Source organism: Anguilla anguilla, chromosome 5, assembly GCF_013347855.1.
Source record: "Anguilla anguilla isolate fAngAng1 chromosome 5, fAngAng1.pri, whole genome shotgun sequence".
Taxonomy (NCBI): Eukaryota; Metazoa; Chordata; class Actinopteri; order Anguilliformes; family Anguillidae; genus Anguilla; species Anguilla anguilla.
This window is the reverse complement of record NC_049205.1, coordinates 39,112,916-39,140,078: the sequence shown is the minus strand read 5'-3', so window position 1 is coordinate 39,140,078 and position 27,163 is coordinate 39,112,916. Positions and strand designations below refer to the sequence as shown.

General features: G+C 41.0%; 1 protein-coding gene across 2 annotated transcripts; it reads left to right on the top strand.

Moving 5' to 3' along the window:
• The first annotated feature begins 310 nt into the window (after positions 1-310).
• On the top strand, positions 311-23,032 carry LOC118227729 (semaphorin-7A-like). 2 transcript variants are annotated; one of them, XM_035418546.1, is made up of 14 exons: positions 312-527; positions 8,453-8,595; positions 8,869-8,922; positions 9,027-9,125; positions 9,241-9,337; positions 9,506-9,610; positions 11,726-11,856; positions 13,507-13,685; positions 14,254-14,329; positions 14,597-14,798; positions 18,996-19,111; positions 19,627-19,778; positions 20,587-20,642; positions 22,345-23,032. In XM_035418546.1, exons 1-14 carry the CDS (start codon positions 437-439, stop codon positions 22,833-22,835), a joined length of 1,992 nt encoding a protein of 663 aa, XP_035274437.1. In that variant the 5' UTR covers positions 312-436; the 3' UTR covers positions 22,836-23,032. The 2 variants fall into 2 exon arrangements, with proteins under 2 accessions (XP_035274438.1, XP_035274437.1); XM_035418547.1 differs by lacking the exon at positions 9,506-9,610 and having other exon boundaries at positions 311-527.
• Positions 23,033-27,163: the final 4,131 nt, after the last annotated feature.

The window sequence follows — 27,163 nt, the reverse complement described above, 5'->3', positions numbered from 1 at the left end:
ACTCTTGATTTTTCTAATTACAGCGCACAAATAAAAAAGTCCCCCTTCCTCTCATGACCCACAAAAGACTGACTGAATAAAAAAGTAAACAAACAAACAAATAAATAAATATATGCCATCCCATTCATCGAGAATAGGCTGAAGTTCACTTGTATATAGCTACATACATATTTACATTAAACTATTGTAAAACCAGTTTTAGACAGTTATACGGGGTAATAATGCACTGAAAAAGTAACTGATTCCCTCAAAAATTAACCGCAAAATCTTGGAAACAAAACTCCTTTGACCAAGTTCTTTCTCGTCATTTGCAATCATCAATAGGCTAGAGGTTGTCGTCGGAACAGCAATGAATATTTCTTCCGTAGCTACTCAGCAGATAGAAGAGCGTCCGTAAGACGTTATTGGTCATTTGGTGGAATAATTTCAATTCAGCATGTTTGTTTCGCCGTGCCTTTTATTCTTAAACATTTTTTCATTTTGCCTGGCCAGCTCAAACAATCCGAGAGTCTTGCTTGATGAGAAAGGTAATACCATGTAGCCTAGAAATACAACTTTTTGTAGTAACTTCTTTTTTTGCTGTTCTTTTTTGTTATGTATAAATGTTGCTGATATTTCATTACGAAAACTGATAGGAAATAACATTACGTGTGAATTATATTATGTAGGCTACGTGGCATTTCTATTAACATGAAATTAAATTACGACACGATAACCGCCGTAAGACAATGTGTTCTAGGATAGTTCTAGAAATTGCCTTGAATTCGTGCGTAGACAGTCTACTTCACATTTTATAACGGAGTAGCTAATGTTAAATGACAACCATTAGCCTAATATGAAGCCAGAGTCGCTAGCCTTTTTTTGCAATTAAAATTGAACGGAAAACCGAAATACACAGCAGACTTATTTCCTTAAATATTTACTGAACTCTCCCGCCGTTAGTTGGAGACAATTATGGTAGTTTTGCTTGTTTAACCCACTGAACTGTATAAGTTCTTATACAATTCATTGGTTTAACCCTTAGAGATTTAACCTGAAATACGTTGTTTAAGCTCAGTGCATCTACATGAAAAGTGTTACATTTTACCCCGTGTTAGGTTTCGCCCCACTGTCCCCTAAACTGTCTGCATCTTCTTTTTTTAAAACATATAATTATATTTTAACATATAGTTTTGGTGTTTGTTTTTGATTAGCCCAGATATGTTTCGTACAAGCCGCCTTTAAGTTTTTTTTCTTGCTTAAACACAGAAACTCTGAGAAAGCTCCTGTAAGCTACTATATTATAAGTTGGGAGGTCAAACCTTTTTTGGTGATCTTTCGGAAACCATATTTTGACAGTTTGTTTTTCATGCCTAATGTGCCAAAAAATAATGGTTATTTCTTTCAGCATTTCAATATTAAAATGAAAAGCAGATAGAAAAATATGCATTATATAATAAAATATGCACATTTTAATAAATATTTGCCCAAGACCAAAACAACCATTGTTTCACAAACTGCTGCACGTATGATCACAAAAAACAGACCGGTGAGTTTTTCTTTGGTTATTAAATCACCTTGGATTTCTACATTGAAATCAATGGGCAGCAAGCGCTTTTGCCCTCAAGCATGCGCGGTAGAGGCTGTTTCCCGTTACTTCCTAGGCTTCGCCACCTGGCCCCTCCTAGCCTCCCCAGTTCCTAAGTACGCTTTATGGTTATTTTGAATAATATAGCGAGGGCCCGTTATTTTACCTGCGCTGTGGGCTATGCATGGCAAATTGTGGTCACTCACTCACTCACGGATGACCTTTGAGGGACGTTTTGTGGGACACATGCGCAGGTGGTGCTTCGTTTAGTGGGATGCATGCGCAGGTGGTGCCAGCTAAAATGTGTCTGTGGAAGTGAGTTGTGCCGTGGGTCTGTACGGTTCCATTCTTGCTATTTTTTGATCCCATTTTTCTGCTGAAATGGCTGTAAAATTCCAAATCCCTTACAACACTGACAGCTGGAACGTTTTTATACGAACTTATGAATATAACCTATTAACCTATTAACATCTAAAACATTTCACAGTGAGTTTTTCTTCTGATAAAATGTGCAATAATGCCTTCAATGTGGATACATTTTTTATAATGACCCAACTGATTTTGGTGGTGCATTAAATGCAGGCAGACATTTTTTGCCTTTTTGTGGTTTTTGAGTAATTCAGTTCCACACAGTCTTCAATCGAGGTTGAGTTCTGTGCAGTTCTCTGAAAATCGGCAGTTTGCTCCGCAAGTTTTATACCTCCTAGACAGACAGAGAAGCTTACAGTTTTCGCAAAGAAATAAAGAAGAAAAATTGTTCTCTAAGTAAACAAATTCAACATAGGAGGTTACATATTTTGCAGCATGCCTGGACCAAATGTTAGGAAGCCGGGGAACTACGATAAGGCACTAAGCATATAGATATACACCCTAAATTTGTCATTTTTGTAATTATCCACAAAAGAAAAGACTGTTTAAAAAAGTCTGTTAAATTAATCCACAATTTCCCTTGTTTTTGATAGTAAGATCAACTACTAGTTAAAGTCACTAAAATTCAGGTCAAGATATAGGGGCACATAATCTTCTGGAAACACTACCGACTCATCTGTGAATATTTTGTTAAAATATATTTGCTGTATTTGATTGGAACATAGTTAATACATAAGCATATAGTAAGATCTAACAAAGTAAATGATTAGTTATGTGTAATCATGCAGCATGAATACTGAATGAACACTCAGTGATCTCTTAGCTTTTAAAATAATGATTCAATGGTTACCAGTCAGTTGCTTTCAGAGTCCCGGGTAGCATGGAGTCATAGCCGGTTCCTTCCTGATAGGATGGTAAGGGAGAGGATAACAGAAAGGTCTAGCTGACCAGTTTGGCTTCCTAGAAATGTATAAGAGACAGAGCGAAAGAAAACACACACACACACAATATTCCTGACTTCGTGTTGTCTTTGGGAGGTTCAGTGCCTGAAGCCTGAGAGGCCTTGCTGCAAGTCTTAGGAATTTAGGGGGGTACATACATCTTGGTAAATGGTAAATGGTAAATGGTCTGCATTTATATAGCGCTTTACAATTGATGCCTCTCATTCACCAGAGCAGTTAGGGATTAGGCATCTTGCTCAGGGACCCTTCGACATGCCCAGGGCAGCAATTGAACCAGCAACCCTCCGACTGCCAGACAACCGCTCTTACCTCCTGAGCTATGTCTTGTTATAATAAAGAAAACTCTCCCATTCAGTACTTATTCAAGCGACAAGCCTTGAAACGTACATTATATATCTCATAAACACTTTTTCGACGTACAAAAATGCCAGTTACTCACACATACAAGACATACACCGTCTAACTCATTCATTCAGACTGCCAAAATCCAGGCCTGCCATTAAAAGTATTGATATCAAAATGACGCCAAGTTACGGTACTACAAACAATATAGGCTATCTTGCCTCACCGAAATTAAATAAGATGTATTTCAAAGCAATGCTACCCAATATTTCCTCAATTTTTTCAAGTCACTTGGCCCTGTGTGTATAAGCATGCAGTACATGGGGAGGCCAAACGTATGTGTGGATGGCTTTCTCACAGTCAAGATTGATTGAATAGGCATCTATATGTCCAATTTGTATTGGTATGTATGTATTTCGCTGCCCAGCCTTTCTGTTGTGTGAATGATTGTATGTTTCTTGGTATGTCTGTTCATAAATGTGAATGTAACATGCTGCGAGGGAAATGTCCCCATGGGGATAAAGAAGTTCTCTATGTATGGATGTACAATATGTATTTTACATACAGTATTTATTGTACGTGGCAAATATACAATCACTACTACACAAGTACATTTACTCAAATTCAGTTCAGAAGCAAGTATAGAAATATGGAGAAATATGCTTCCTGTAGTGACTCACCAGCAGTTTTCTACATGAATTTCAATGTGTTCCATGAGGCAATTCCAAATTTTTTTGACACTTTGATCTGACACAAATGCATGACATTGTAAAATGGTAAGATTACAAAACACAGGGCCAAGTGACTTGAAAGAATTGAGGAAATATTGGGTAGTACAGTGAGGCAAGATAGCCTATATTGTTTGTAGTACCGTAACTTGGCGTCATTTTGATATCAATACTTTTAATGGCAGGCATGGATTTTGGCAGGCTGAATGAATGAGTTATAGACGGTGTATGTCTTGTATGTGTGAGTAACTTGGCATTTTTGTACGTTGAAAACGTGTTTTTTATTAGATATCATTTCTTTTTGCAAAGCGTTTTATTATGAGAGTGAGAAATGCGAAGTGACCGTGTAAGAAACGGTTGTGGATTTTGGCTATCCTTGTGTGAATTTGTACAGTCTGATGAGCGTGTACCGTTTAGCAGTTTCGGTTTGCTATATATGTAACACAAGTGTAAACGCATCAGAAACGCAGGTGAAATATGGCCAGTGTATGTACTCACGGATTTGACGGCCATTCAACGAGCCTTGATTGACAAAAGAATCAGCAAGCCCGTAGAATTAGAGCTCCCTACGGCGCAACTTGTGTACCCTTCTGTCCTGCTCCATTGTCTGTTATTTCGTGGAGATGCACTTTTAGTGTTTGTAAGGTTTATAAGGCATTTTGATAGGCTTATCTGCAGGTAGGAATCCTCTTCGCTGTTTTGCTAAGCTAGAACTGGAAAACTTGATAGTGGAGAATAGGAACAGACGCATATGTCCCAGCAGGCTTTGCATATGAGAAAATAACAACAGTGTGAGAGAAATTAGGAGAAATTATGAAATCGCATAGTTGAAACAATATGTTTTTAGCAGAATGGGCATGTAGGTGAAGGTTGACATGATCACAGACTATAGTGCGAAGTAGATGAAGTGACCATGAGTGAGCTTAGTTTCCTTATCGAACGATATATATAACAGTCTGTATAAAGCAGTAGTCATTAAAGTGGAGGGGTAAGTAATGTGTGAAATTTATTGAACTCCTGTGCTTATCTCATGTTCAGTACTAGTAGTTATAATTGAGTGAGCCATGATTTTAAATGTAATGTTTTAATGGGGAGTTGCAGAACGTACATACGTAGTAAATGTTTGTATGTGGCTAGATAGAGAACAGGGCGAGGTAACATGAATGTAGAAACGTGGCGTTTGCTGATAAGAAGGTTTTGTACGGTAGCCAAGCCAAGTGAAGAAATATAGTTAGTAGAAATGGCACAGTGGTGAACTGGTGTAACTTTTTTTAAATAAAAGGAATACATTTGCCATCATGAAATGCATATGGGTGGCTGTGAGTGAGTTTTGGTAAAGCAAATATAAATAAATAATAAATATAATAAAGCGTAAGAAAACGTTTAAAAGAGGAAATTATCTGCCTGAGGGCGAGGCGGGATTCAATCATTCAACCAGAGATTTACCAGTCTGTGACTTTGTTAGTGCAGCACCATGACATAGCTATGCAATGTGTGAAATATCATTAGCAAACCTGTCCGTGGTTTTAAAGAAGAACATAGGCCAGCAAGCACAGAAGAGCTCTCGTTGAATCCATATGGCTTTACAATATCGTAGCTGGTTAATAACTGAACGTGCAGATGATATGTCATAATGCAGTGTATACATTCGGTGAACCGTGGGTAGATATGGTGCAATTGAGAAGTAGTAGACAATTATTAGTGAGGGTAAAAGCAGGTTAAAGAATCATGTTCCTAGCTGGGCTTGAACCTAGGACCCCATATTTCCAAGATTGTAATCTTGCCCACTAGGCCACAGGCACACTAGCTGGTTAAACTGGAAATGTTTCAGAGTAAAAAGGTATGGGTATTTTGCGTGTGTATGCAAGTTTTTGATTGGGTTGTGTAGGTGAAGATTTGGCTGGTGTCGATACAATGTCCAGTGGGGAGACGTTGTTAGTGGGATAGGCGGCAGGAAAAATAAGAAGAAGAAGAAGGAGAAGAAGAAGGAGAAAATGCAAAATCCCCTTAGTTTGGGGCTTTATTGTGTGGACATGTGAAGTTGTTTGTGAATTCTGTCTGTTGAAATGGGGTGAGAATGTACAGAATTTAATGTTTTTAAGGGCTGAGTGTCTGTGTCTGTTGTGGTTATTTCTGTGGGGACCCTGAAAAGTGCCAAACTCTGTGCTGTACGGGTATGGGGTATGCCCCCGCCAAGGCGTAACTTGGCGGGATGGCATACCTGCCATCCCAATTACTCAGCGACCACCCCTGCCTTAGGTTGTCTCTCTTTGGAGATCTTACCCGTCATTGGAGTGAGTCACAACACACACTCAGTCGTCAACCATCTTCTGCGATCTGTGGTTTAGATCTCTATCATCATCTTCTAGGAACCATTGTGGTGTTTCTGGCCGTTCCTGTGTAAGTATGAAACACATTGTCAAGAGTCCATGCACAATAACAGTGCTGATCCCTCCCAGGCCATTTTCCAACCACCTGAACAAATCCCACATCAGAAAAGGAGTTTGATGAATTCTCACTACCTCTTTCTGCAAAGTTATTAATCTCATCTCCATTGTTAGGAATGTAACTATAACATTGCATGTTAGTATTGTTCTCTGGGACAACAGAATAACTGTAATTGTTTCACACCCATGAGGTTCAACTAGCAGTTCACAGATTACTAGCTTAATGTCTGGGTTTGTGTCCGGGCAAAGTTCAACACTTGTTGTATAAGTGACATAGGAACACCAGTCTTGTGAGATGGGCATAATTTCCACTCCCCCTGCCACTCTGTGTGGTTGCAGAACAGAAACCCAACAGTCAGAAATGCTTAATTCCTCTGCGTATTTCTTAGTTATCTTAGTGAAAATGATTCAATTGATAATTCAGTTTATCTCTTTGATTATTGTCATGCAGTCCACCTCTGTCTTGGGTATCGTTAATGCCATCGAGGCCTACAGTCGAGGCTAGTCAGCTGAGACCTCCTGAAAAGGATAGTATGACAATTCCCCATGTCAGCAGCAGAACTGGGTGAATTTTAGCTGGCTTATTTGGAACTGCAGACATGTTTTAAATCAAGAAAGGCAGACTATTTGCTCGCAATGCCTGGTTGTACTCCTGCTCTAAACAGTACTAGTGTGCCAACAAGCTCAGGTCCGTCAATTCCCTGTATCTGTACAACCCAAAAATGATTGTAGTCACGGTCATCATCAGATTCACTGTCACTATGTGGTGATAAAGGCGTTCTTCTTCAGCATGGTCTGTATTAAAATAAAGAGGTTAAAACCACATAATATTAGTCAAAAACAGAATTTGAAACGGTCAAACACAACATATTTCAAAGGATTTTTTAAAATCCATCTTCTTGGTCCTGATATCTGCAGAGAGACCTAAACGTTTCAGTTAAACTCACACAATAATTAGTTAAAGCATCTCCAACTCAGTTCTTCACCACATGTCACCCCTGGAATCTTCATAGGAACACCTATGAAGAAGAAGGGGAAAGGTTAGAGGGTTCTGGCTCAGCTCGCATTGTCAGCAGAGTGGCCAGCAGAACAGTTACTCAATTCCTGTTAAAACAGAGGAAAGACGTTCTGTTTCTTCCTAGTAAACCTGTTACAAAGAAAAACGTTGTGTGCATTTGTTTCGTTATATAGCAGCAACTTAATCCACTTTTTCTTTCCTCACTGCGATCTGAGTGACACACTTTCACTTTATTGCAAAACAAACCAAAAACTATTTGGAAGTTATAATAATACTTATCATGCTTTGCCTGAGGTACCGCTGACCCTTGCCAGATCCAAACAAAATAAGCATAACATAAAGCACTCTATCTCATTTTCCTTCTATTAATGGTTGTTGAGAAGCACTCCACTCCATCGAGATATACAAGAACCACTCCACTCCCACTATAGCTGCCAACAGTCAACTGCCGATTGTCATACATTACTGGTTCTCCCCACTGCGCTATGGTTCTTCCGGCAAAAAAGAAGACATTGCTCACATGCACATGATGTCTGGGGAAACACAATCATTTCTTGATATTTTTTGTACGAAGTAGTTTAAACTACCATTTTTGATTGATTGTATTTCAGCAAGCTACATTTCTCTTTATGGTAGCTTGGCTGTAGTTCAGCTGTAGTTGGCTGTCTTTCAGTGTGAAGTAATTGGTAGTTTGTCCAACTACATTTTCAGAGTAGTTTACTTATGAAAAAACTACCCTTGCAGCCTCAATGCTCTCTGCTGAATTAGAGTTTTGGAAGCTAGTGGCCGTTGTATTTATTAGCTTCTTGCAGCAAGTTATCAGTGGTAACATTTTTTTTTTTTTTACTCAACTCCGGCTTCTGTAAAAATATGCGATATCACGTAGGGCTGAAATGTTGTGGCTATATTTGGCTATAGGCTGAAAACAGGAGATTAGTACTCAAATTCACTTACGCGTCAAAATAAATATAAATGAATAATGAATCTTACCATTTTAACATGCTCTGCTCTGTCCCTAGATGTCCCCATCAAGAGGTACCCTTTGTCTGGTAATAACAGACGTATAGAACTTCTTCTGGGTCCTCATAACAACAGTATCTTTGTTGGGGGCCATGGCAGACTTTGGTACATTGACTTCAACAGACCTGATTCATCTAAGGAGGTAGGCTTTTTATATTGCTTTGATTCAACCTTGGACACGTGACCTGTGCATTTCATATTCCCCCAGCCTGGCATAAGTTCTGTGTGCACTAAGACACATGCAGGTTCATTGACGATTCTGAGTGCTGAGTTTTTTGTTCACTCTGAGGTCCATTCTCCATAGCAACACACTTAGATCAATTGTTTGAATTAAGAAAATGAAGGTGATTCCGAAATTATTTTATTTTATTTATTTTATTATAACAATTTTTTCTCTTGCCATATTGTACTGCAGGTTACATTTCCTGTGTTGGAAAGGAAAACAAGTAATTCAAAGCCAACAACCCCTGTAAGTGTTTGAAAAATAAATACTCTGGAAAATTGGGTAAACACCAGAGTGGGTATCGTTACAAGATCCATGGTTGGTTAATTGTTTGTTTCATATGATTTCAGTCCAACTATGAGTATGATATTACCACGCTACACAGTGCCAATGCCAAATTGCTGTTTGTGTGTGGATCCAATGGAAAAGAGCCGAAGTGTTGCTTCATGGTCAGTTACACCATATTCATTTTTCATTCTTTGGCTCTGGTGAATTTTGACGTTTGCTGCTGTGCTCATAGAAACCGTGCCCGATCTTTCGCTAATATTGTTATTTTCAACTCAGTCTACAGAGAGGCTTGAGATGCATTGCTCTGGGGGCATTAGAGCTCGAGGAATCGCCCCGTTAAATGCGACTGAGCGGGCACCCTCCCTCTATCTTGGTGAGTCAGTTACTTAAGGAAAGAGTGTCAACCTGCTCTTTCACAGCTCATTTAAATGGATGGAGACTCTTGATTTCACCATTTGGAACTGAATGACAAAGATCTACCACCAGTCTATGTGTGAGCATGGCTTGTGTTGTAACCAGTGTCTGTTTCTTTGTCTGTCAGAGGGTTATGTGTACGCTGCTGTGAATACAGACGTGAAGGACAATTTGGTGGCACTGCGCAGGATTGGGCCAAAGGCCGATATCTGGCCAGATATCGACAAGAATGGTAAAAGGAATTGCTTTTACTCTGCAATGTATAGTTGCCTATGTCTTTTCCTGGTTTAAAAATAAGTAGTTGTGAGAACCAAAAAGATAAAAGTGTAGGGAGCTGAACAGGAGATTTTGTCTTTGGAATCATGAGTCAGTTTCTTCTGCAAGGACGTGACCGGAGCTTGCTTGATGAATGAGGCGAAACAGCCTATAGACAGGGTGGGTTATCCTGAGAGGAAGTAAACAGAAGGATGTCATGCGTGATGGACTGGAGGAGAGATGAGTGGAAAAGGGTGGGAGAGGAAAAGGGAACGGCTTTAGAATATAATGAGGGGGCAGGGAGATTTAGCCATCTTGAGGGGCTGGTGGATGTCACAGACTCTCTCCTCAAAGCAGAAGACAAAGTCTTCCGCAGTGAGGGAATGTGGAGGTTGACAATGGGGGGGGGGGGGGGGGGGGGTGTTTGCTTCTTGCGAGAGTTAGAAAAGAAGTTTGGAAATTTTATTTGATAAAATTTTCCTTTAACAGAGGTCACCGCTAACAGAAATGCATTCGGCAGGGAGTAGTTCCTGGACAGGGCAGCAGTGGCCCTGGATGTGTGCAGTTTCCTTTCTGTTGTTTGTAGTTTGGTCCTCCACTTGAAGGGCATGAGACAGCCATGTACTGGGGAGGATGGTCAGATAGGTCTGGAAACAAGAGAGGATAAGGAGCCAAAGTCTGAAGAGAGAGAGAAGAAAGTGAGAGTGTGATACAGCATCAGTAGAGACTAGAGATGAGAGAAATATTTGAGTGGTTTTGGATATAACAGAAGACAGCGGCAGTAGAGCTGGGTGGTTTTGAGAAGAGAGGGAGGGAGAAAGATACTGAGTGGCAGTCAGACTGATGGAGAGTGGTCAATGTGAGATTGCTGGAGGAACAGTTTCTCATGACGGGCAGGTCCAGAAGGTTGCCAGCTTTGTGTGTAGATGGTGAGTGCAGAACAGAGAGGTCCAATTGAGTGGAGCAGTGGAAAGAAGGTAGCAGACTGGGCCATTTCAAGGTGCAAATCCCACCAGATCATTGGGGTGTCTTCTTTAGTGAAAGAGGTGAGCAGGGTATTGAGCTCATAAAAAAAATTCCTGGAGGCCCTGGTAGACAATACAAGATCACAGTGAACAATTTTGTGTGATAAGTGAGTTATTGCTTCATATTCTAATGAAAAAAAATAGATGAAAGATGAAAGAGAAGAAAGACAGAACATTTCCAGTAGGGGTAACCAATAAAACAATTCTACCACCTTAGCCAGTGGGTTGAGTAGAGGGGCTGTAGGAGGAGGCTGCAGGGATTGCAGCGTTGTCCGGGGGGAAGGGCAAGGAAGGGAAGAAAGAGGAGAGAGGAATAGGCTGAGATGAAGTCTACCCTCTGGGCAGCGGACTGGCTGTTCCGTGTGATCATGACACAGGGGAGACTGCAGAGGGTTGAGAAGGTTAGCAGTGCAGCGGGGGCCAATGAGGGTGGGACATGAATGGGGAGAGAACACTGAGTATTAGCAATCGCATAAGTTTGTAAGGGTGCGGTGCAATTGACCTTCCTCGTAGGCCTTTGGCAGTTAGATTCCCTTGCTTTAGCGTAAGTATTTCTGTTGGACAGAAGCCGCCACTACGACTGCCGCTACACCTTAAAACAGAGACTAAATAGGAAACAAATATAATCACTATCATTGTATCATTGCTTCCACTATCATTGGAAGCAGCAAAAGAATAGGCTACTCCATGTGACAATCCAGCACCCTACTAAATAGTACTTGAATGATGGACAATGATTCACCACACAAACTTCAAGCTGAGACTTTAAACCCATTCCTGTTGGTAATGTACACCTGTAGTCTATGGACATTTCTTCAAAGTGCCTGAACTATGTGCTCCACGCAGGAGCAAAAACAGTGCTACATCTAAATAACTGGTTTTTTAAGTTGTTTTGCTTTATGGCCGTATGCTCGGTGGGTGCTGCACATGGGTGGTGGTTAAGATGAGCTTCCAGCATCACTGAAAGCACTTTGAGACCATATCATTTTTGCTAAGTTTTAAACTTATTGGTACGTCATCTGAGACTGCTGTAGGGTGATTTGTCTTCCCTGGGCCGTGTCATTCAGAACAGAGGTATGTGAGCATGGCGTTCAGTGGGCCCAGAGAGGATCAGCTGCAGGACAGGGTCTACACTTTCCTGATGCAGAAGAGTTTGGAAGCTAGCTCCTGGACCACGTGGGTCACCCAGGTCTGCAAGGTAAACGCCCCTCTCACCTCACCAACCTCATGTTTCTTATACCAGTCTGAGCCCACTCTCAGTCTGGGCTTCTGCTAACTCAACTGCTGTGGAAATGAAGGGCAAGGGAGTCAAATTGTCCCCAAGACTGTGAATGTCACTGCCTGGAATTCCCCAGACCAGCTGTTCCCAAACTGTAGGTTGGGACCCATTTGTGGTCCAATACTGGGTCATATTTTTCTTATTTCTTTTTTTACCAATTGGGTGCCCATGGCTGTGTACCCATAATTAGGTCATATCATCTGAGTGATATTATATGTACGTCCTGTTGATGTTCACACTGGCCAGTAATATGACGCCAATTTCAGTGTTGTGCAAGTTCACACTTCACAAGAGCAAGCTCAAAGTTCAGTTCACACAGATTAAAATGAACTAGTTCACGTTCATAGTTCACAATTTTGAATTTTGAACTAAGTTCACAGTCCCAAAAATGAACTAGTTCACGTTCATTTCTTCCGTTTTTTAAATTCTATTCTATTCTTTTTCAGTAGAACCTCCTCCTGCCCATCCACCCCAAGCCCCCAATCATTGCCACTGCCCACTTCCCAAACTAAATGAATTACTGTATACTAGCCTACTATAGAATCAAGATTACTTTTAAAAGCCAAAAAAAAAAACAATGTGAGTATATGTTTTACCACTTAAACAATATGTCATATTATGCAGAAAGTGAAAAAGAGGTGCAGTAAAGGTATACTGTAGATGCAATGGAAATTTTATTTAGTTCAAAAACATAAAAAAAATATTCATATGCTTCCAAGTGAGCTGGTACAGGCTCCACCCATGGCTTCATTACAGTCGCTAGATGAAAGATGTGCTATGATCCATCCTGTGGGACTTCTGCCGTTTATTGACGGTGCAACAGAAATTTTCGCTGCCGTTGACCGTATCGTTCGACTAACCAGCTACCGTTGAAAAGCAAATTTTATAGGTTAGTGCTTATGCTAGCTATATCATATAAACCTCATACGGGGATCCGTAAAGGCTAACAACACACTAGCACTTACTTCTTGTTAGTTTTATCACCACTGCTGTGAAGTGGAAGGTGGACAAACTACGTTTTCTATGAGAAATGTTATGTCTATGCTGCTTACGGCACCCAACGAGGATTTACGGCAACCGGCATGCCAGCATGGCTAGTGAAACCGGCTCTAATTTTAGCAACGCAGCTACAAGTGCTGCTGAAGCCAGTTCATATGAATATTTGAAACACTTTTATGAACAAATGTATATATGTCTATGGTAAGCAGTACCTCTCGCTAGAGTTAACGACGCTCACCTTCACTAGTTGCAAAAGATACGTTCAGTTCACGTTCACCAGAAATATGACCACGTTCGATGAACACCGCTCTTTTAGCGCGTTCATGCACAACACTGACCGATTTCATGCACTGCACTACAACGCAATACATACAATACATACAGTCATCATACAGTTGTTTTGGAATTTGATTAAATGTTCAATATTACCATATTTGAGCATTTGTCTGTATTTTAATTACAAGTGGGTCAAATAAAATGTATTTGTTCATTTTAGTCCTGAACTTCAGACTTCTACGACTGGACTGTGCCAAACGGTGTGGACTGACTTTCTGTTTCCTTCGTTGCTAGGCGGACTTGGGCGAGTCAAAGATGTTCCTGCAGAAGGCCTGGACTTCCCAGTTGAGCGCCCGGCTGTTATGTGGAATCCATGACAGGATGCTTTTCTTCGACCAGCTAGTGGATGTGACTGTCTCGCAGGAGGCCAATTGGGAGGAGAGGAGGGTGTATGGACTCTTTAAGAACAGCTGGTATGAGATCACTACACCTGCCCTTCAGTTGTTTTCTTTCTGTTCTTAGGAAATGTAAAAATAATACTTGGTGTAAATATATACCAGAGGTCAGCAATTGCAACGATCACTATGACTTATAAAAGCAGGAAATAAAACCACAGTTGTCAGTGGGTATTTAATAGGTGAAACTGGAAATGTAGCTAGATGACAACACAAGGAAGGACAGGTGAATGAATTAAGCATAGTTATAATGGTTTGGTAGCTTTAAAAGTTTGGGGGTAAGAACATGTAAAACATTCAAATTCCTCTTTATGAAACAGGTCTTTATATTACCAGTAAACAAAATGTCTGTTTACGCAACTGATATTCAGACACAGATGGGTTTCTGTGCAAGGTCGCTCCTCATCCCTCACTGTGACAAGCATTGTGAAGAGGGAGCAGCTGACCGGTGTGTGCTTGTGCGCCAGTGTATTCTTCTGATATTTTGCTGGTAGATCATCAGGAAGACCATGCCCTCACAATGCACATCCCAGTCTTGTGTCCCCGCCAAATGTACACTTACACGTGTATTTGTGTGTGTCTGCAGGGATATGACAGCAGTGTGTGTATATACAATGGCCGACATTGATAACGTCTTCAAATCTTCTGACGTCAAAGGGGAGGTATGAACATGCTTTTGAGTCTTTTTTTTATTTTTTACTGCAGTTATGATACTGCTCTCAAGACTGGGTGTTTACATGTTGTTCATATGTATGTGATGGAGGTCTCATCCACAGATTATGTATTTAGTATGAAATACTGCCTGGTCTTAAATTGACATTGAATGGAACAAATGGTCCTGATGGTTTTCAGGTGAAAATGTGTGTGAAAAAGGTTTCCTGGATTGACTGTTTGAGCATGTGACATGTCTCTCTGTGTAACTTCACCAGTGTGTTGAGGACAGTACAAAACTGGGGTCTGATGTCTTGAGGAAAATAAAGGACAACCCAAACGTGAAGAATTCGGTGTTGCCTGTGAAAGGCGGTGGCCCCCTCATGGTCAGTCACTATGACTACCGGCATATCCGAGTGGACAGAGTGCAAGGCGGTGGTCATGGCCGGATATATTACAACGTACTCTTTCTCTCTCTGGGTTAGTATCTCAGTCGGTGTCTTTGTCTATTGCAGCCATTTTTCCATAACGTTCTTGAAAATAATGAAATAATGAAATCTTGAAAAAGCCTCCTTTTTTTCACCCAAGTCGAAGGCAAATCATACATTTAAAAGGCTACGACAGTACTGCAGTCCTGTGGTCTACTTGAGATTCAGGTGCAATTTTGGGAGTTATTTGTCACCCTCACCAGATAGCATCTTAAATGACTTGGGTAACTACTGAATTGAAACAAACAGAAAATTATAATTGTACATGCTTCCCCACATCTTTCACACACGCTGTATTCTTGAGTGCTTTACCAACAAGCTGAAGACAAGCTGTGGTTTAATTAGCATAAGCAACAGCAGCACTTTGAGGTGCCAAACGTGTGGATGGCTTTCTCACAGTCAAGATTGATTGAATAGATGTCTATATGTCCAATTTGTATTGGTATGTATGTATTTCGGTGCCCAGCCTTTCTGTTGTGTGAATGATTGTATGTTTCTTGGTATAAATGTCTGTTCGTAAATGTGAATGTAACATGCTGCGAGGGAAATGTCCCCATGGGGATAAAGAAGTTCTCTATGTATGTATGTACAATATGTATTTTACATACAGTATTTATTGTACGTAGCAAATATACAATCACTTGTACATTTACTCAAATTCAGTTCAGAAGCAAGTATAAACATGTTTTCTGGAGAAATATGCTTCCTGTAGTTACTCACCAGCAGTTTTCTACATGAATTTCAATGTGTTCCATGAGGAAATTGGAAATATTTGACACCCTGACACAAAGTTTGCATGACATTGTAAAATGGTAAGATTACTAAACACAGGGCCAAGTGACTTGAAAGAATTGAGGAAATATTGGGTAGCATTGCTTTGGAATACATCTTATTTAATTTTGGTGAGGCAAGAGCCTATATTGTTTGTAGTACCGTAACTTGGCGTCATTTTGATATCAATACTTTTAATGGCAGGCCTGGATTTTGGCAGTCTGAATGAATGAGTTATAGACGGTGTATGTCTTGTATGTGTGAGTAACTTGGCATTTTTGTACGTTGAAAACGTGTTTTTTATGAGATATCATTTCTTTTTGCAAAGCGTTTTCTTATGAGAGTGAGAAATGTGAAGTGACCCTGTAAGAAACGGTTGTGGATTATGGCTATCCTTGTGTGAATTTGTACAGCCTGATGAGCGTGTACCGTTTAGCAGTTTCGGTTTGCTATATATGTAAAACAGTGGCTGTGACAAAGGGTGCCGTGGTGTAAGTGTAAAGGTATCAGAAACGCAGGTGAAATATGGCCAGTGTATGTACTCACGGATTTGACGGCCATCCAACGAGAGTTGATTGACAAAAGAATCAGCAAGCCGGTAGAATTAGGGCTCCCTAGGTCGCAACTTGTGTACCCTTCTGTCCTGCTCCGTTGTCTGTTATTTCGTGGAGATGCACTTTTAGTGTTTGTAAGGTTCATAAGTTATTTTGATAGGCTTATCTGCAGGTAGGAATCCTCTTCGCTGTTTTGCTAAGCTAGAACTGGAAAACTTGATAGTAGAGAATAGGAGCAGACGCATAGGCTATGTCCCAGCAGGCTTTGCATATGAGAAAATAACAACAATGTGAGAGAAATTGGGAGAAATTATGAAATTGCATAGTTGGAACATTATGTTTTTAGCAGAAGGGGCATGTAGGTGAAGGTTGACAAGATCACAGACTATAGTGCGAAGTAAATGAAGTGACCATGAGCGCTTAGTTTCCTTATCGAACGGTATATATAACAGTCTGTATAAAGCATTAGTCGTTAAAGTGGAGGGTTAAGTAACGTGTGAAATTTATTGCACTGATGTGCTTTTCTCATGTTCAGTAGTAGTAGTTATAATTATGAGTGAGTCATGATTTTAAATGTAATGTTTTAATGGGGAGTTGGAGAACGTACATACGTAGTAATTGTTTGTATGTGGCTAGATAGAGAACAGAGCGAGGAAACATGAATGTAGAAACGTGGCGTTTGCTGATAAGAAGGTTTTGTACGGTAGCCAAGTGAAGAGCTCACAGAGCTTCTCCACCCTAGCTCCCCCAGTGGTGGAATGAACTCCCCGTCCCTCTCTGAACCTCCCCCTCACTACCCATCTTCCGCCGTGGCCTGAAGACTCATCTCTTCAGACTATACCTAGACTAACCACCACCACGCTGTATATTTCCCTCTTTTAAACCCCCCCCCCCCCTTTTCATGACACTTGTTACATGTTGTCCCATCCCAGCACTTTTTGGTTATTTGTATTTGTCCTAATACTGTAGCTTATTCTTCTGCCTAGTTGGCTTTGCAGAGGTTAGGTCAGAATAGTGTTCACTGTGTGAACTGTGTTCTTGGCTAGAAATAGCTGTACAAAATAAGTATTGTACCTTACTGAACCTGTGTTTAGCAGTTGTCTATGACCATGAAATGCACTTTTTGTACGTCGCTTTGGATAAAAGCGTCTGCCAAATAAATGTAATGTAATGTAAATGAAGAAATATAGTTAGTAGAAATGGCACAGTGGTGAACTGGTGTAACTTTTTAATAAAAGGAATACATTTGCCGTCATGAAATGCATATGGGTGGCCGTGAGTGAGTTTTGGTAAAGCAAATATAAGCGTAAGAAAACGTTAGTGTAAAAGAGGAAATTATCTGCCTGAGGGCAAGGCGGGATTCAATTGTTCAACCGGAGGTTAACCAGTCTGTGACTTTGTTAGTGCAGCACCGTGACATAGCTATGCAATGTGTGAACTACCATTAGCAAACCTGTCCGTGGTTTTAAAGAAGAACATAGGCCAGCAAGCACAGAAGAGCTCTCGTTGAATCCATATGGCTTTACAATATCGTAGCCGGTTAATAACTGAACGTGCAGACGATACGTCATAATGCAGTATACGTTCGGTGAACGGCGGGTAGATATGGTGCAAAAGCAATAATTGAGAAGTAGTAGACATTTATTAGTGAGGGTAAAAGCAGGTTAAAGAAACGTGTTCCTAGCTGAGCTTGAACCTAGGACCCTATGTTCCCAAGACTGTAACCTTGCCCACTAGGCCACAGGCAGATTAGCTGTTTAAACTGGAAATGTTTCAAAGTAAAAAGGCATTGGTATTTTGCGTGTGTATGCGAGTTTTTGATTGGGTCGTGTAGGTGAAGATTTGGCTGGTGTCGGGAAAATGTCCAATGGGGAGACATGTTGTTAGTGGGATAGGCGGCAGGAAAAATAAGAATGAGAAGAAGAAGAAGAAGAAGAGAGAAGAAGGAGAAAACGCAAAATCCCCTTAGTTTGTGGCTTTATTGTGTGGACATGTGAAGTTGTTTATGAATTCTGTCTGTTGAAATGGGGTGAGAATGTACAGAATTTAATGTTTTTAAGGGCTGAGTGTCTGTGGCTGTTGTGGTTATTTCTTTGGGGAACCCTGAAAAGTGCCAAACTCTCGGTGCTGTATAGGTATGGGGCATGCCCCCGTCAAGGTGTAACTTGGCGGGATGGCATCCCAATTAAAGGCAATGAAGTGCAAACTGCAGTAAATGAGGAAGAATACTTCTGTCAGTTGCATGACTACAGACTTATGACATACCCAATCTATAGTCTAACTCTTTTTGAGTTTAAACAATTTCAAACGTTGTCATAAAAGTACAATTTGTCCAGACCTGGGTCAACATGCATATTTGTTTTGGATTCAAATACTTTTCTACGCTTTACTGGTCTTGTCTGGTGTATTGGAACCAAGGAAATACTCTCAAAAAGTTGAAACCCTGCCTCCAGGTCATATTGGCAGGCTCAATTACACCAGGCAAGCTCAATAGAGCACAGAAAAGTATTTGAATCCAAAACAAATATGTATTTGACTCAGGTCTAAATTTGTCAGATATGAATCCTGACACAGGCTTACATGCAGTAATTGCAAAAGCTTCCTTTGTATACAGCACAAGTGTTTATACATATTTTTCCTCATCATTGTGACCGCTGACTTTCTCAGTGAGGATGTAGGAAGTTCCTCTTGCAGCAAAATAGTTTCCTATTTTGCACACTATTTCCATGTAACTATAGACTCAAGTGTCACAATTGTCTCATCAGCTGTCTGTGTGTGGTGTGTGTGGATGTTTGTCGGAATGTGCATGCTTATGTTTGCGTGTGCATGTGTGTGTGCGTGCATGCTTGTGTTCATTGAGACAGAGAGTGGCAGTGTGCACAAGGTTCTGGAGCATGCCGGAGAGCCCTTCATCATCGCTGAGCTGCATCCATTTTCGAGCAGGCACTACATCCAGAACATGCTGCTGCAGCCCTTCACAGTATGTCCCTGGTTACCAAAGAAAGCCACAGCTCTTCCTCTGCACAGGAGTATGGTACACTGACGCAGCAGGCCAGTTGGGGTTCTAAAACCCACATGTATGCTGAGTTTAAACACAGTCTTAACTGAAATTGTTGAAACTAGCAAAATATTAGTCTTTATTAGACATAAATATATAAGGAAGCAATGAATGTAAGATGAGTGATGCTTCCTTTTTCGGTAATGAGCTGTATGGAAGTGAAATAACTGAAATCATGAAAGCTGAATCTGGACACCTTGAAACTAATCCATTGGTGGCTTACAAACAAAACAAAGGGCAAAGGGCAAGTCAAACTTGTGTACAGTGTTAAAACCAACAGTATATGGAAGAGCTTAAACATTTGTTCTCAACAACATGAATTGATCTCGATGTAAATTGGAGCAAAAACTAGGTTGGCTCCTGGCTTATCATCACCATCACCATCATCATTGTTGTGGTAACCATCATGGATTAAAATCTTTCTTATTACCCTACAGAAGAGACTGTATGTGAGTTCCAGCAGTGAGGTGGTGGAGGTGGATCTGAATGGGTGCCAGAGGTACGGCGGGCAGTGCGAGGATTGTGTCCTGGCCAGAGACCCCTACTGCAGCTGGAATGGCACTCACTGCGCAGCAACTGCCGAGTCCAGGTACTTCACGACTTCACGTTCTGCCCCCCCCTTCAGCATTGAGTCCTGGTACTTCCCCTTTCACCAGGGGGGGGCAGAAGGTGTGGAGCTTTTTTTACAACTTTATTTACGTAGCTTTCCCACTACAGCAATTTGTTTCCCCGCCCCCAGAAAGGATCGAGAAAAAGTAATATTCAAAACATCAGCTGCAAACAAGCTGATCTCAAGCTGCTTTCACGTACATGATGGTGACTTTGGTTTATTCCATTGGGGTCGTACTCAATACTAGATAGGTGTACCTAATAAAGCAGCCAGATTGTAGAAGGGCTCGGAAACATAAAGTCTTTGTCTTTGAAATGAGACGTTTATTGTCTACTGAATGTACACCCTGAAATATGAGCGTTTAAGCAATACAACTATAACTAAACAACTAAAAGTTTATCTGCATTCATTGTGACATACCATGCATACCTGTATAAGGTCTATCAAAACAAGCAGAACTTTTCTAAAATGTAAAAAATAGAAAAAAACCCAAACAATCCTGGCAAACTGCAGCAAAACTAAATCGTTCTTTAAAAAATAAGTTGTGCCTGATGCTGTGGGTATGTAGTGAAAGTAAACAGAGTTCAGAAGCTGAGCTCTCAACCATGGTGTTAGCTTAGACCACCAAGCGTATGACTTCCTTTTAACCAACACCTCCACACACCTACATAGCAAGAGGAGTGTCACCTTGATTTCCACACCTTTTATCAGACACCCCACCTCACCTCAGTCCTCCTACACACCTTAATCAGTGCAAGCTGACCAGTTGTGTTTTTTTAACAAACAGAAATCCAATTCAGGATGTGGTGCATGGAAATGTTTCTGTGTGCAGACAAGGCAAAGGTAAGAAGGCCTTCTCATACGTTTGCAGGTTTATTTTTCCATTTCAGGAAGGGTAGAGTCTGTGACCCTTGGTATGTCCCTTTTGAGACTGAGTGGTCATATATTGTCTTGGATAATCCGTTTGTGAAATATACGCGCATTTGTGATGCCTGGGTAGGCTACTTTCAAAAATAGCTGTGCGTAATACCACACCTGTTGCTTACGGTGTTGTTGCCCTTTTTAGTACAATTTGGCTTGATTGACAATTTATTTATTCAGTAGGTGAGAGTATAAGCTTTCTAACGATGGATAGCATGTCTGATTTTGCTTTTCGAATAGCGTTTTATAGGTCAGCGTAACTGAAAATTTTCTTATCTGCCAATGTCTAAATAAATAATACGGTAGGCTACTCTGCGCGCAGCACACAGGTCGCAAGTTGATATTTCGTCTTTTATTTAGTTTTTTTCTCAATGTCGTATTTGAAATGTGTATTTATGTGTTATTATCTGTCTCTGAGCCGCTCTGAAATGTGCATTCTCTGCTAAGCTGAGCAATGGACTGGAATATGTGTCTGAGGCCTATTTTAGTTGCGGCGCGGAAGCGCTGCAGCTCTACATACACGCCAGACCATCTAAATGCTGTTTTATACTTTTGCGCAGTCTGGATTTCCGTTGTGTGCGGCACTCGCGAAGGGCCAGATCATTTATACATGTGCGGCATACAGCACAGGTTGCGCAGGCAACGTAATTAGATTTTGTTATTGACCGTTATAGTTCAAAAGACAACACCTTCATTCATATTTCCAAACCTGCTAAATACTGCACCAATGACCACAAAAATGCTCAGCTAGATGTAACTTGTTGCAACTAAGACATTCACCTGACAAAAGCGGTTTTAGTCGCATATTTAACGTTTCCAGTGACCTCATGTCAGCAGTCAACCAATCATCTTCTTTACGGTGTATGCGGGCACTGGTTACTAACAACGCACTTTTCATTTCTTGAAGAGGTATGCGTCTTCAACGTAGCCTTGGTCTGCAACCGTCGCACATGCCGCACATTGCGCACAACCCCTACACAGACCTATTTTTATGTGTACTATGCAGAAGTGTAAAACAGCCTTTAGTGTTACGACATAGTAAAGGCCTTTACGCCTAGCGGCTAGGAGACATCCATGGCGATGCAGTAAATATGTTGGGTGAAGGTATATGATCATGAGGACAAAACCATTTAAACATTGCTCCATAGGGGGCGCAATTGTGCCAATGCTTGGACCCCTCCCAACGCCGCTTGCAGCTTTAATTATATATATTTTCTTGTGACCAGTGTTGCCCCACTTGTGAGAACAGAAAGAATTAAATAGCAAAGCAAAGATGCCAAAGGTTGAAAACCACGTGGATTAACCTTGTGTGTATCTCTTTAGTCACAGGCTGCGAAAACATCAGTTAATAAATATTTAAATTTGTGATTCACACTGTGAAAGTAGCCCGGTGCTTGTAGAGGATGAATACTCAAATAGAAATCAAAAGTTCCTGAAACACTGTGTACTTTGCAAGATTCAATTTTATTGCCACACCATGGATGATTGCGCAAGGGGTGGGACCAAACCTCTGCAATAGAAAACCGCCAGCGGCGTTGCTAATGATGAAAAAGCTTGGCTGCAAGCCTCATAAATTGGGATTGGCCTTTTTTTCTTAACATCCGGTCTCCCCATGTTCTTTCAGATATTCCCGAAATGCCCTCGGAAAGTGACGCTGATTGTCCCACGCTGATTGTCCCATCGGTGTGTTACAATCAGCTTCAGTGCTTCCTGAGATGCCCCATGTTCTCCAGCCACGCCCAGTACCACTGGCTCCACAACAACGTGTCGAGGGAGTGCCAGGTGGCGGAGGGCTCCTGCCTGCTGCTCATCGACCGCATGATGCCCGATCTGGGCGGCTGCTACGAGTGCGTGTCCGTGGAGCGGGGCTACAGGAAGACGCTCGCCCGTCACCAGCTGTGGACGGAGAGCAGGGCCCCAGGCTCCACCCCATATCTCCTGGCCCTGGTGTGCCTCCTGCCGTGCCTCCTGCTGTTACTGGTGCTGGTCTGGTGGGCGCGATCCCTGTTCTTCTTCCGCTGCGGCATATCCCAGGCTCCAGTCAGCATCACTGAGGAACCTGCACATCTTCCAGTCCCAGTGCAGTCAGCACGGGTTAGCAGTCCGGAACTTTGAATGTAAACTTTGAGTCAAAGTTTGAATGTAATCCAGTCCATAGCAAAAGCTTGATTTGAAAATTAGTTTATTCAGTCTAACACACTCACAAGCACACACACACACACACACACACACACCTGTAAAACATTCAGTCTATACAATATAATTCCGTTTTTGGAGATCAGTGATAAAAGTTGCCATTGTATTTTAGTTTATATTTGCCTTGGTTTAGAATTTTCCTATATATGGAAAACAAAACGAATGTACGCATATCATTATATATATATATATATATATATATATATATATAATGTAATTAATATATTTCATTACACGATGGTGCAGTGGGTAGCACTGTCAAAAAGGTCCTGTGTTCGAATCCGGCCTGTGTGGAATTTGCATGTTCGTGGGTTTCCTTCCACGGTTTGAAGACATGCAGGTAAGCTAACTGGAGACTCTAAATTGACCATAGGTATGACTGAGTGAATGGTGTGTGTGTCCTGCGGTAGGTGACCTGTCCACATTGTGCGACCCTGACTAAAATAAGCAGGTACAGATAATGGATGGATTATATAAGTATTGTACACAAGATGTTTAGGGAAGTATTTATTGCATTCGTCGCAGATATTATTAACGCACTTTCATCTGTTGTAATTTAAGTACATGGATGCACTTTATTCCTAACAATGTAAGATCAAAGAAGAATGTCTGAATAAAGGATGTCTCAGATGTGTCACTTTGCAAGTGTGCTTAAATTATTTTTTTGTTGTGACGTGGTTGATGGAAGGGTTGCACATGGTTTGGGCCTCAAGAGAAAAATTTGGTTGTTGTGGGCACAGAATGGTTCAAACTGGCCCACAAAAAGAAATCTAGGGGGCTTTTTTCCCTGCTGGTGTGGTGACTTCTGAAAAAAGGTAGCCTGTACTTTAAAGGGCAGTCAGAGAAAGAGATGACTACTTTAAATTTGTTTTTAAAAGGGGGCTCACATTCTACTTATTTTCATTTGACTCCTATTCACTTTGCCTAGAACCACGTGGGGACACAAGAAAAGTGCAACTGGGCAGTACGTTGTAAGGGAATACACTTCTCATTTTCGAATAAAGACAACAGTGCAGACCTGAACTTTTGAGATGAAATTAAACAGATTAAATGAATAATAATTCATAATAATTAATATGACAAACTCCCAAGCTTCAAATCCCCTAAATCCCAAAATTTGAGGCCAAATAAGTGCACCACGAGTGGTAAATGAGTGATAAAGAAAAATGTGAATAACCAAGTCAACAGAGAATGAAACCATGAAAATCACATTTTTATGCGCTTTCATTTATATACACTTTATGGTACAAACTAGATTAACAATCATTCTCATGTTTTTGTCCTTATTTCACTTTTATTAAAGACAAAGCAATCAGTAATATCAATATTTTATTATTGTTGTTAATAACAATACAAAAATATGCACAAACCCCACAGATTGATTTTATACTGGAGCATTGTACAATTTTGAGTCAAAACAAAAAGCTTGATAAATGAGGTATTCAATAACCACTTGCATATGCAACTGTAATAAACAGACCAGGTTCAATTGAAATTTTTTAAACAACAAAATCCAAGCCAGCCAGAGACCATGTTCCACAGAGTATCAACATCTCCGTTTCCTGAGAAATGGTAACTTGCCAAATACAGAATACAAAAAGAAAAGCGACAAATAAACAAAAATGCCTAAACCCTAGCGTCCAGCAGGTCACTATGACCTTGCATTGGAGGATTTGTGTGTGTGCAGGTCACTGTACACACAAGAGGTTCCTTTAAAACACACATTCCCCCGTCTGTCACCATCAATACGAATAGTGATAGTAATCCTCTGCCCTGAGGTGTCTAGGTACAGTGGGTCCGGCAAATGAATAAATATGCCTTGTTGCAACCAAGCAGGAAACAGGAACTCGCTCCGTCCCCAATTAAATAATATCTTCGTAGGAGGAATGGGAGGGAGATACTTCAAATGGATTCGTAGTTAAAAATTATTTTTCATTTACAATTATATGACCAGGAAAAACAATGTTTTGCCCTTCCTTGGCAATATCAAGAATAGTTTCCCTGACCCTTTGTTTAAAATTATACAAAGAAAAATGAAGCCTAACCCATTTCCCGTCTCCTCTTGCTGCTTTGCACAGTCTGAATTTGGGGCAGCAGAGGAACACAGAGAGCCAATGATGTCCCTGAAAGGCATGACACCACAGCCCATCTGTGAAGCATCTTTTATGGAGACGTGTACACATTATCAATAGACCTCTAGCAGATGTCAACCCTCTCCTCCACATACATTCAACTAACCACTCGGACCAATCCAGCATTAGATACATTGGTTTATCCAATAATTGCAAAGGTAGCCCTTCATTGAACGGGCAGAACACATGAGGTGAAACGAAAGAGTGCCATAGACTTGAGGTAGTATGTGTCAGACTTCTGATTGGCTCTTCCGCCAGTGGTGTGACATGTTTCTGTAACTACTGTTACAACCCATTTCAAGCACATGTGGTGGTGTTTCAAGAAATTCAGTTCATTGTATGATTCCGAAATGAATAAGTCTTTTTCATGACTTTATTTCCCTCCACTCATCCACCACTCACTTCCTCATCACTGTCAGAAAGACAGCTACACATACCCATACGCACACTTGCACATGCTAATGGTAGAACAGGGCCATAACTCCACCCAACACTGATAAAATATGCCACAAACACACAATGACAAACTGCCTTCACTCAAATGCTGAACATGCAAATTAATACATTTGTGTTTGATTTTTGTCCCTGAGTTTATACCTGGGTTTCCATGGTGGGATTTAGTTTATTGAGATTGATGCTCTTTGTCTCACCTCCACATACACCCACACGTTTATACACGTGCAAGCTCGTTCTCACAAAGGCATGCATGCATGCACACACACACACACACACACAGAGCAATAAGGACGGGAGACAAGTCATGTCTTAGCTTAAGTGATCGTGATTTAAAAGGTTTCTTCAACAACTAATTTCTTTAGTATCACTTCAGTTTCTTGGAAAATCTATCATTAAAAGGGGAAGGAAATCAGATTTTGAAATCAGGTTCGCTGACAATGCTCTATCACTATCACCACTAAACTGAGACAAAACAGGGAAAACAGAAGCTAAAGCAGGCAGGCATCCATGCTGGGAGGGAAACATGCATGAAACCAGAAATAAAATTCTCTTCCTTTAATAATTCCCACGAGCCAGAACAGAAGCACACTAATAAGCATGAACGTGGGCGAAAGATCTGAGGAACACGAGGCCATGAACAAGCTGGCAAACCCCCCCCTTCGGCCCTGCCGAACCTCACATGGTCTGCCAGAGGGTACAGCTACGTGGTTGTGTAACTCATCCGTCAGGCCAAGCTTTGGTGGGGGGGGGAGTTCCAGGCTTTCGGTTAAAGCGCACCAGGATCACAACATCTGGGAAGGTGGCTATGTAAGCATGGTCTTACGCAGTTAAACCGTGCAAAGACCGTGCATTGTGAGGACACGGCTACAAAAAGCGAGAGGGGGTCTTAAACCATGAATTTCAGGACACTGTTTAAAAAAAGGCAGACCAGTTCTGATGCGGCCGTCAATAGTTCTGAAAAACCCAAACACACATCGACATGAGTAGCTTGACCCAATCAGACTCAAACATCATACGCAGCACATACAGTTGAGCCCAAAGGTTTACATACACCTAGACTAAAGATATTCTAACTTAGTTTTTCACAACTCCGCACATTTCATGTAACCATACATTTCTTTTGGCAAGTCAATTAGGGCATCTACTTTGTTCAAATCAGAGGTCATTTTAAAACAATCGATTTGAGACAGATTTATTTCAACTTTAATTCACTATATCAGAATTCCAGTGGATCAACAGTTTACATACACCAAGTTGACTGACTCTTTAAACAGTCTGGAAGATTCAAGAAATTGATGTAATGACTTTTTAGAAGCTTCAGATTGGCCAACTGTCATAATTAGGAGTTAACTGGCACCTGTGGCTGTAGGAAAGGGCCTACCTTTAGAGCCACTGCCTTTTTGCACTTGATACCATCGGAAAATCCAAGAAACTCAAAAAACCTGTACAAATAATTGTATGCAAATATAAAACTCTTGGGACCATACAGACACTGCATCGTTCAGGAAGATGGCACAAATTAAGTCCCACGGCTGAACAAAATTTGGTCCGAAAGGTTCAACTGAACCCCAAGACAACAACAAAGGAACTGATGAAGGAGTTGGAGGCATCAAATACCAAAGTATCTACATCCACCATTAAGAGAATCCTATATCGCCA

What these genes read in the sequence shown, in the direction of transcription:
- LOC118227729 (XM_035418546.1), top strand. Translation starts at nt 437, where the DNA reads ATGTTTGTTTCGCCGTGCCTTTTATTCTTAAACATTTTTTCATTTTGC. An exon ending in GACCTGATTCATCTAAGGAG is followed by an intron (nt 8,596 to 8,868) that starts GTAGGCTTTTTA and finishes ATTGTACTGCAG; the next exon opens with GTTACATTTCCTGTGTTGGA. An exon ending in CTTCTGACGTCAAAGGGGAG is followed by an intron (nt 14,330 to 14,596) that starts GTATGAACATGC and finishes TAACTTCACCAG; the next exon opens with TGTGTTGAGGACAGTACAAA.